This window comes from Myotis davidii, unplaced genomic scaffold, assembly GCF_000327345.1.
Source record: "Myotis davidii unplaced genomic scaffold, ASM32734v1 scaffold653, whole genome shotgun sequence".
In the NCBI taxonomy this organism is placed as follows: Eukaryota; Metazoa; Chordata; class Mammalia; order Chiroptera; family Vespertilionidae; genus Myotis; species Myotis davidii.
Window position 1 is genome coordinate 419,742 of NW_006285129.1, and position 10,380 is coordinate 430,121.

A 10,380-nucleotide genomic window follows, 5' to 3' on the forward strand; every position below is an offset into this window, starting at 1 on the left:
TACCCATTCTCATTTCCTGGGGGTGGTTCCAGGCTAGAGTGGCAGCTCTAGTAACCAATAGGCATGGGTATTGTCGGGCCAGGGGCCAATGAGGAATCCACTGAGGGAGAAGGGGGTCATTTGGTTGAGGATGTAAGCACCGGAGGAACATGGGGCTGTACCAGAGGTGGCGGCGGCTCCGGCTCCCAGGGTTACAAGCCTGCGGGCTACACACGGCGCTTGAGGTACCCCAAAGTTCCGAACCCCCGAAAGCCCAAGGTATAGGTTCTCAACCCAGCCTGACCCGCCCTGCTCCCGCCCTGAGTCCCGAACTGGCTATTCTGGCCTTTTTTAAAAATTAATGTTTTTATTGATTTCAGAGAGGAAGGGAGAGAGCAGAGGGATAGAAACATCAATGACGAGAGAGCATCATTGATTGGCTGCCTCCTAGTCGCCCCACAATGGGGATGGAGCCCACAATCGGCATGTGCCCTGACCGGGAGTTGAACCGTGACCTCCTGGTTCATAGGTCAATGCCCAACCGCTGAGCCGCTGCGGCCGCCGTTTGAAGCGCTTTTTCCCAGGGTCAGCCGCGAGGGCGCCAGGACTCCTAACGTAGGGCCCTGGAGCATCCATTCCTTTTAAAGCAGTGGTTCTCAACCTTGGCTGCACATTAGAATCGCCTGGAAATCTTTTTAAAATCCTGATTTCTGGGCCTCGTCCTCTGGAAATTCTGTTTCTTTGTTACTAATGTTGTGGCCCCACCCCATAAAAAAGAAACAGAATTTCCGGAGGATGAGGCCCAGAAATCAGGATTTTAAGATTCCCAGGTGATTCTAATGTGCAGCCGAGGTTGAGAACCACTGTTTTAAAGACTAGAGATTAGGACCCCGGCCACTTCAATGCCCTCATCTCCCACCATCCCCAATCCCAGGAATAACTGATGGGACCTGTGTTACCTCCTGACGTCTTCCCCTCCAGGCAGCTGTGCCGGCTCCCCCACCCTGTTTGGTAGAGCGGCTGGGCCTTTTTGAGGAGCTATGGGCTGCGCAGGTGAAGAGGTTAGCAGGCAGGGCACAGAAGGAACACCGGACTATTAAGGTAGCGCTCCCCGGAGGACAGAAAGTGGAGGCGGTGGCATGGAGCACAACCCCTTACCAGCTGGCCCAGCAGATCAGGTACCAGGCCCCTTCTCTACCTACCAGGATTACTCTCCCACCTCTGCGTCCTCTGCACCCGAGCAGAGAGAGAAAACTCTGCTTGTTTCTGTTCCATGAATCAAGATGCTTTAACTACCGGTTCGTTGTTTTTTTTTAATCTGTGTTAGTTTCAGAGTCTCTGTCCTTGCTCTATTGTCCTTGGGGAGGAGGGAGGAGAAACAGTAGGTTCTATTGCTCTGGTAACACAGCCCCCCTTTGCAGGTTGAGTCCCTCTTTTTCCATGTGGATTGTAACCCTCTCATTCTCTTTATCTCCACCCCATCCCCATTGTTGAAGTTCAACCCTGGCAAATACTGCAGTGGCCGCTCAAGTGAATGGGGAACCTTACGATCTGGAGCGGCCCTTGGAGACAGATTCTGACCTCAGATTTCTGACGTTTGATTCTGCAGAGGGGAAAGCAGTAAGTGTCTTCTCTGTCACAAATACAGTGGCTGCTAAACTGAGATATTTAAGTGGGTGTTTCTAACATTTCTTTTGCCCGAGTTTTTCCATTTTCACTTGGGAGGCTTACCGCAGATGGCTTATCTTAACTATTCCTAGCTAAGCTGTAAACTTACGATGAAAGTTTTTATAAGCCTAGGTCTCTCACAAGCAGACATCATTTGTGTTAGTGAAAGGGAGAAGTAATAAGTTGAAAACAGGAGGATATTGAGATACCCAGTATAAGTGATCTGTAGCAAATATTTAATTATAACATGGCTTCCACAACTGAGCATAACAACCACGCCTCGTCCCCATTTTGTCCTCTTCATGTCAGCGTAGGTAATGTGGGCCTCATGTATTAGGATGCAGAAAAATTGAGTTCTCATGTCATTTATTTACAAATGACCAAATCCGAAAGCAGTGGTTGCATCACACTGGATTCCTGGGCTAGGGAGCGAGAAAAAGGACCGAAAGACTGAGCGGAGCCTTTAAGAGGCAGTCTTACCAGAGTAGTTTACTCTGAAGCCCTATGAGAGATATTAAAGGAGAGCAAAGGAAGCTGCCCCGCTTCCTCTGACCAGTAGCCCTGAGGAGGGGGTAGGAGGGTATGCTCTTCTGTGCACCGGTTCTACTGACCTCTGCTTTCTTTTCTATTTTTTTTTCCTTGTCACCATGTAATTGTCACCACCCCTGGGTTATTGACAGTTATTCCTAGAAGAGCCGTACTGGTTTCACACCAGCTTCTTGGAGGAGAGGATCCAGAGCGAGGGGGAGGGGAGAAGGTTAGGACTCATGAACTTCTCTCCTGTGAACCCAGGTGTTCTGGCATTCCAGCGCCCATGTCCTGGGGGCAGCGGCTGAACAACTCCTAGGTGCTGTCCTCTGCCGAGGGCCCAGCACAGAGTGTGGCTTCTACCATGATTTCTTCCTGGGAAACGAACGGTGAGCAGTGCAAGGAAGGGGGAGAATGATGGTTTCTTTTGTGAGACTTCACCTTTTTCCCCAGGTGTTTTTGAGGCATAATTGACAAAATTGTATTTTTAAAGTGTGTAGTGTGATAATTTGATATTCGTATACATTGTGAAAGGATTCCCACAATCTAGTTAATTAACCCATCACCTCACATTTTTTGTGTTTTTTTGTTAATCCTCACCTGAGGATATTTTTTCCATTGCTTTTCATGAGTGGAAGAGAGAGAGAGAAACATAAATGTGAGAGAGAGACATGGACTGGTTGCCTCCTGCACACATTCTCACTGGAGAGGGGGAGCAAACCTGTTAATACAGGTACGTGCCTGGGACCAGGAATCGAACCTGAGCCCCTTTGACGTTCTAACCATTGAGCAACCAGCCAGGACGACCTCACCTTTTTTTTTTTTTAAATATATATCTTTATTGATTTTAGAGAGGAAGGGAGAGGGAGAGACAGAAACATCAATGATGAGGGAAACATCATTGATTGGCTGCCTCCTGCACGTCCCCTACTGGAGATCAAGCCTGCAACCCAGGCATGTGCCCTTGATCAGAATCGAACCTGGGACTCTTCAATCCATAGGCCGATGCTCTTTCCACTGAGCTAAACCAGCTAGGGCATGACCTCACCTTTTTATTGTGAGAACACTTAAGGTCTGTTAGCAAATAGCAAATTTCAACTATACAATACAGAATTATCAAAATGATCAACTATAGTCACCATGCTATGCATTAGCGCCTCAGACCTCATTCACCTTATAACTAAAAGGCTGTGCCCTGTTATTGGAGTGGCTTCTGAGGCCCTTTTCTGGGGTCTAGGGCATGTTCAATTTGGAGGAGCAAGCTGGGGGAAGGGCCTCCAGGCCTGATATGTTATTTTGGTACCACCTTCTCCATTAGTCCATGTTCTTTCTCTTCTGTCTAATTCTGCTTGAAACATCTTCTCTAGCCTTTAGGAGTTCTTCAACTTTTATTTCATTCTCCATTATTATTGCTTTAATTTTGTCCATCCAGATTGCCTGCACTCAACTTTTTTAAAAATATATATTTTTATTGATTTTTAGAGAGGAAGGAAGAGGGAGAGAAATGTTAATGATGAGAGAAGATCATTGATTGGCTGCCTCCTGCATGGCCCCCCTACTGGGGATGGAACCTGCAATTCGGGCATGTGCCTAGGAATCGAACCCGGGACCCTTCAGTCTACAGGCTGACAGAGCTAAGCCAGTTCGGGCTGCACTCAACTTTTAATTTCATACATAGAGCATTTGCTCCAGCTATAAAATGTGTACCTGATTTCCTGTTAGAGCAAATAATTCTAGATGTTTCTGGAGGGCAGGATTTCACCCCCTAGCCAACAGGTATGCCTCCCAGGTGATGCTTCTTAGAGGGTGCAAACCAACCAGTTCTCATCTTCCCAGGACTATCCGGGGCTCAGAGCTGCCTGTTTTGGAGCGAATTTGCCAAAAACTTGCAGCTGCTGCTCAGCCCTTCCGGAGGCTAGAGGCTTCCCGGGATCAGCTCCGCCAGCTCTTCAAGGTGGGTTGGAAACACACAGTTTTGGGAGGAAGACCAGAGGCCTGCGGGACGAGGTGGCTCTCCCTCGTCAGTCCCAGAGGTGATGGGATAAAGACTTGTCTTCACTCATCCCTTCTTCCAGGATAACCCTTTTAAGCTCCGCCTGATTGAGGAGAAAGTGACGGGTCCGACAGCAACAGTTTATGGGTGAGAGTGGTCAAGACGGAGAAATGGGGAGGTGGGGCGGCACTGACAAGGCTAGAGGGGGCTAAGGGAAAGGAGACGGAGCCAACCTGTTGCTCCAGAAAAAGAAAGGGGACAGGGAATTGATTTTTATCCCCCGTTGCTCTCTCTGTGGAACACGTTTCTTTACTTCCTCTTTCCGTCAGCTAAAGGCCAGGAGAGGGAGGAAACTAAAAACCCGGGAATCTGGAGACCACTAATCGCCCCTCTTCCTGCCAGGTGTGGCATGTTGGTGGATCTTTGCCGGGGCCCCCACCTTCGGCACACTGGACAGATTGGAGGCCTGAAGCTGCTCACGGTCAGTTGTGGGGACCGGGTTAGGCAGAAACTCCCGTTTCCTCTGGAGTAGCGGGGGGATGGGAAGATAGTTCTCTCGGCCCCGTCCGTGCTCTGACAGTGAGCAGGGAGGCAGAGGGAGAAAGAGACTTAGTCCCTGCCTTGTAGAAACGGAGTCTGATGGCAGATACTGGACACAGGAACCAACTCAGTTTCCATGATTGGACATCAGCGCTAAGGGAGATGGGGTGGGAGGGCGTGGACAGGCTGGAAAGGTCTTACACGCCGGCTCCTGTGGGTGGAGAAGGTGGGGAATACCGTTCGACAGGCACGGGGAGAATACTCTAAGTCAAGGGCGTGTTTTCATGAAAACACTGTTTCTGGGCAAGGTGAGTTATTAGAATGGGAGCCGAGGGCGAGGGGAGGGGCAGGTAGAACAGAAAGCGCCGGACTGAAACCCTGGCTCTGCCTTTAAGGACGTGTGTGGCCTGGGTACATCTCCTTACCTATTTCCCATCTATTGAAAGAGACGGTTAATTCCTGCCAGTAAAGCCACATCCAGAGACAGAACCAGCGAATGCGGAGGAAGTGTTGGAGGGAAAGTTAAAAGTGCTATAAAGTGCAGGCTGTTTCTTCTTAGTACTGTCCAAGGAAAGGGCAAGCGGAGGCAGGTGATTCCACGGGCAGAGATAGGGAAGAGTGTGGGGGGCTGGTAAGGGGGTGGGTGGGTGACACTTGACCAGATCCTCAGGTTAACCTCCTGAGCAATCACTGACTAGAAGGAGGAACGAAGGCCGGGTGCTGGCAGGCAGCAGTGAGACTGCTCAGGATAGTGTTAGGCCCGAGTGGGATGTATGTAGAAATCAAGAACCGGGCACTTTCAAGGCCATGAGCATCACACGCGCTGTCCGAAGGACCAGCCTGTGGTGTTGGTGGGAAAGTGGTGCATAACTGAAGCTCACACTGAGGTTTGCCAGAGAGGTCGGTGGCTTCAGCCTCATCTTCGCATGGACTCCCTGTGCCCCCGCAGAACTCGTCGTCCTTATGGAAGGCCTCAGGGGCCCCCGAGACGCTGCAGAGGGTGTCCGGGGTTTCCTTCCCCACAGCAGAGGAGCTGAGGGCCTGGGAAGAATGGAGGAAGGAGGCAGAGTCACGGGACCACCGGCGCATCGGGAAGGTGCAGAGATTGGGGAGGGGGGGGCTGATGAGAAGGGTTGGGACCCGCGCATCGGGAAGGTGCAAGGATTGGGGAGGGGGCTGATGAGGGAGCTGAGCAGCTCCATCCCTGTTTCTTCTGGTGCCAAAGCCCCTGCTTCCCCGTGAGGTGACACTGCCATTCCCGACCAGGAACAGGAGCTCTTCTTCTTCCACGAGCTGAGTCCCGGGAGCTGCTTCTTCCTGCCCCGGGGGACGAGGGTGCACAATGCCCTGGTGTCTTTCATCAGGGTAAGGGGGACCCAGCCAGGGAAGGGGGACCAGGAGGGGCTGGGGGCCTAGAAGAAGTCAAGTGTTAAAAGGGGGATTAGAAGCATAAACATAAATATTGTAAAGTGCTGGTGCTTTTTATTGAGATACTAGAAATGTGTGGTCTACATTGGGGAACATAGAGAGTTAATATGGTGTTTAGTAGGTTGTAGCTGTGATCAGCATGACTGAGGGCCCAGGAGAATCACACAGCTGCCCCCTCTCCTCCCCTCCCCCAGTCACTTTGACCTTCCATGTCTGTCCCCTCCTTTCCAGGCCGAGTACACCCGCCGTGGTTTCTCAGAAGTAAAAACACCCATACTGTTCTCTACGAAACTCTGGGAACTGTCGGGACACTGGGAGCATTATCAGGAAGACATGTTTGCCCTGCAGTCCCCAGGCTCCGACAGGCCCACCAGCTCCCAGAGTGACCACTCTACCAGCCATCCCACAGACACGCTCGCCCTCAAGCCCATGAACTGCCCTGCACACTGGTGAGCTGGAGCCAGAGGCCCGGTCCTCCAGGGCTGAGGCCAGGCACCCAGGCTGCTAAATATTAAGTGACAGGAAGCATCTGGGAAGAGTACTGGGCACCTGATTGGAGTCTTGAATCTGCCTCTAGCTGACCATGTGAATTTGGGAAGATCATTGTACCACTCTAAGCCTCAGTGTCCTTACGGTAACATCAAGGGTTTGGAGTTGCTGCCTAAGGTTTTTTTCCCAACTCTGCCTGTCACAGAACAGGCGCACAGTAAATGATGTCTGTTGTTGTTACTGAGAAAATCCCTTTGAGTCACGCAGGGCTCCGACTGTGATGATGGGGATTGGCAGGACTCAGAGGCCACGGCAGGCTGGAGGGGTCCTTAGCCGGTGGTGCAGGGAGAGGAAGCACGCCCACTGGGCAGAGGGGAGTCTCTGGGAGCTGGTTCCCCCTGTGGCACTGACCCCTTCCACCCCAATCTCAGCCTGATGTTCGCCCACCGGCCCCGATCCTGGCGAGAGCTGCCCCTGCGACTGGCAGACTTTGGGGCCCTTCACAGGGCCGAGGCCTCGGGCAGCCTGGGAGGACTGACCCGGCTGCGGTGCTTCCAGCAGGATGATGCTCACATCTTCTGTGCACCGGACCAGGTGGCTCCCCCGCTCCATCGGGCATTTCTAACCTCCGCCCTTCCCCCGTGAGCCACCAACATTCCTGACCCCAGTTGCCCTCTTTAGATATTACAGTTCAGCTATGTGCTATCCCCAACTTTCCTCTATGTTTTTGCCCTCTGTCTGCCCCAAACCACCCTCACCCCAGAGCTCTGTCTAGCTCACACCCTCCCTCCCTGACTTCCTCCCCCAGCTGGAAGCAGAGATCCGGGGCTGCCTGGGTTTCCTCCGCTCCGTCTATGCAGTCCTGGGCTTCTCCTTCCGCCTGGCCCTGTCCACCCGGCCGGCTGGCTTCCTGGGAGAGCCTTGCCTCTGGGACCAGGCTGAGCAGGTGAGCAGGTGGTAGGGAATCGGGTGGGTGAACCCCTCTCCGATGGAAGGGGACAGTTGGGAGTCAGGGTCCTCAGGAGAGGCGTATGTGGAGGCGCTCATTGCGGGGTTGGAGGGATGTGTTGCTCATGGTCCTCTTGTTTCACTCCCTCTAAAGGTCCTTCAACAGGCCCTGGAAGGGTTTGGAGAACCCTGGGACCTCAACCCTGGAGATGGTGCCTTCTATGGGCCTAAGGTAAGCTGGGGACTTTGGATAGAGTTTCATTTTTGTTTTATTAAGTATTTAATAGATAAAAAGGAATTTTTTTAACTTGTGTATAAAGAGGAGTGATACAGTCCCTACCCCCATGGGACTTATTGTCTGTGAGGACTGTGGGTGGCAGCGCTAAGGGAGCTTGCTATTCAGGAGGGTCGGAGAGGCTTCCTGCAGGACTCTTTCTAATGCGAAACGTGATTGTTGGCCAAGTAAAGAGGTGTTTCCGGAGGGAGAGTGGAGGCAAGGCTGGGGGAGGGTGGGAACTGACTCACGTGGCGAGTCGGAAGAAGTGAAAGAATCGGGGAGGAGGGGAGAGAACTGAAAAGTTTATCTGCTGTGTTTAGTGAAAAGGCTGTTAGTTTTGGTTGGTTGGTTGGTTGTTACCAGTGAATGTATTTGAGAAATCAGAATTACATGCAGAAAGAAAAAATTTGGTTATTAAAATCACTACATTATAAATTTTTTTGCAATGTTTTAAACATTTCCAATCATGCAAGTAATAAAGATTTTAAAAACTGTATAGCCAGGCCAGTGTGCTTAGTGGTTGAGTGTAGACCTATGAACTAGGAGGTCATGGTTCGATTCTAGGTCAGGGCACATAACAGGTTGCAGGCTGGATCCCCAGTGTGGGGTGTGCAGAAGGCAGCCGATCAATGATTCTCATTATTGATGTTTCTATATCTCCCTCTCCCTCTCTGAAATCAATAAAAAATAACTTAAAATAAAAAATTCATGAATGGCAAAGAATACTGCCTCAAAACATACTGAATTCATGTATGTTAATAATACCATAATGAATTCATGCTAGATATAAACTCAGGTTACCAATTAGGTTGAAGCAAATTATAGAGCTATTTTTTTTAAATATATTTTGTTGATTTTTTACAGAGAGGAAGGGAGAGGGATAGAGTTAGAAACATCGATGAGAGAGAAACATAGATCAGCCGCCTCCTGCACACCTCCTCCTGGGGATGTGCCCGCAACCAAGGTACATGCCCTTGACCGGAATTGAACCTGGGACCTTTCAGTCTGCAGGCCGACGCTCTATCCACTGAGCCAAACCGGTTAGGGCTAGAGCTATTTTTATAAGACAAATAAATGTACTTCATGATAAAGGCACAGCAGGATCTAAAAAACAATGATACATTTATCACAAAATTCAAACTCCCTTAACCATTAACAACCCAGGACAGTAAAATTTTCTTGGAAACTTTTTTAAAGGTTTGATTTAACATGCCAGGAAAATGTTATTTTTCCATTAAGATACATTATGAAAATTGACGTGAGGTCAGTTTCACACCTGGAATTAACCCCTAGCAAAAGTACCAGCTGCTAATAATGTTAACTTATATATGTAACTTAGCTACATGTTAAAATACACAACTGTTGGTGCCAGTCTGCTTATAAAGGCAGTGCTCGGATGTGTCTTCTCACAAACAGTGGGCAAACAGGTTTCATTATTAATGAATTCAACAATAATCCTGAATTCATTAAACAAGGTCCAACAATATGGTTTCTTCAAGAGGAATATCGAAGAATGAGAAATCTATAGTATACGTGTGGGGCAAAGTGGGTTTATGTTCCTTACAAACAACCATGAGCCGCTTGTGCCCCACCTGTATTTTGTTAAGAGCAGTGAATTTCAGAACGTCCTGTTGGTTAGTGCTTAGTTTACCCAGGCTTGACCCCCGCAGAGGCAAGCTATGTGACCCTTTGCACGAAGAACCTTTTTGTGTATGTGGCAGCATGAAGCAGGGAGAGTCACAGACAAGAAAATTTTCATCATAACAGGCTAGGATTGACAGAGATGAGTGGATACAACAGGTAGTGGCAGCTCCTCTAACAAGCTCGGGCCAGGAATGTTCTGCTCAACTGCAAGTGCGGTAACCTTTGGTGCAGCTCTGGTAAAAGCACTTGCCAGCAAACCCGCTGGTAAAAGCTTGCTGCTTCATGCAGCCCAAGAAGAGGCAGAGCAAACCGCAGAGCAGCGAGCTGTGAACAAGCGAGAAGCCACATTGCTGGGCCCAGGGGGTTGGTCATTGAATTGCAGGGCGCCTGCCCCTTGAGGACGCTGTCTGGCACAGAACAGAGCAGAGCTGGGTTTCTAGAAAGACCAGAGCAAAGGCGTAGCTCAAGGCTGTTAGGGTTTGCAGGCCCATTTTTGGTAAAGTGGAGAGTGAGGGTGGAGGGAGGGAGGGAGGGAATGAACCTAACTCTTTCAAGAACTTTGGCTGTTACACAGGCAAAAGAGAATTACTAAGGGCCTGAGTAGTCAAAATGTTTATGAAGGGCGAGACCTGAGAATGTTTAAATGCTGTAATGAGAGGGTGCCTGTTGGGGTCAGGGAGGAGTTGGAGTTGTGGAAGGGGTTTCAGTGAGGGAAGTTCTACTGAATGTGGCTTTGAGAGTCCTCCACCAAAGGAACAGCCTTTGCCATTGTTGGGGCCTACAGAAAGGCTGGGGTAGGTGCAGGAAGTTCATAGGTGTGGTTATAGAGTTTGAAACATTTCCCATCTCAAGATACTGTCTTAATTTTCCATGAAATAGGGGAAAG

General features: G+C 49.9%; 1 protein-coding gene across 1 annotated transcript in view; it reads left to right on the forward strand.

Moving 5' to 3' along the window:
- Nucleotides 1–92: 92 nt before the first annotated feature.
- Nucleotides 93–10,380, forward strand: part of TARS2 (threonyl-tRNA synthetase 2, mitochondrial (putative)) — a 13,572-nt gene continuing 3,284 nt past the window's right edge. The window contains exons 1-13 of the mRNA XM_006755641.2: nucleotides 93–224; nucleotides 961–1,157; nucleotides 1,476–1,599; nucleotides 2,440–2,564; nucleotides 4,012–4,129; nucleotides 4,251–4,315; nucleotides 4,571–4,649; nucleotides 5,658–5,804; nucleotides 5,975–6,073; nucleotides 6,368–6,585; nucleotides 7,057–7,219; nucleotides 7,434–7,571; nucleotides 7,728–7,805. Coding sequence (XP_006755704.1) covers nucleotides 150–224; nucleotides 961–1,157; nucleotides 1,476–1,599; nucleotides 2,440–2,564; nucleotides 4,012–4,129; nucleotides 4,251–4,315; nucleotides 4,571–4,649; nucleotides 5,658–5,804; nucleotides 5,975–6,073; nucleotides 6,368–6,585; nucleotides 7,057–7,219; nucleotides 7,434–7,571; nucleotides 7,728–7,805 — 1,626 coding nt within the window. The 5' untranslated portion in view covers nucleotides 93–149. The remainder of the gene's footprint in view (nucleotides 225–960; nucleotides 1,158–1,475; nucleotides 1,600–2,439; nucleotides 2,565–4,011; nucleotides 4,130–4,250; nucleotides 4,316–4,570; nucleotides 4,650–5,657; nucleotides 5,805–5,974; nucleotides 6,074–6,367; nucleotides 6,586–7,056; nucleotides 7,220–7,433; nucleotides 7,572–7,727; nucleotides 7,806–10,380) is intronic.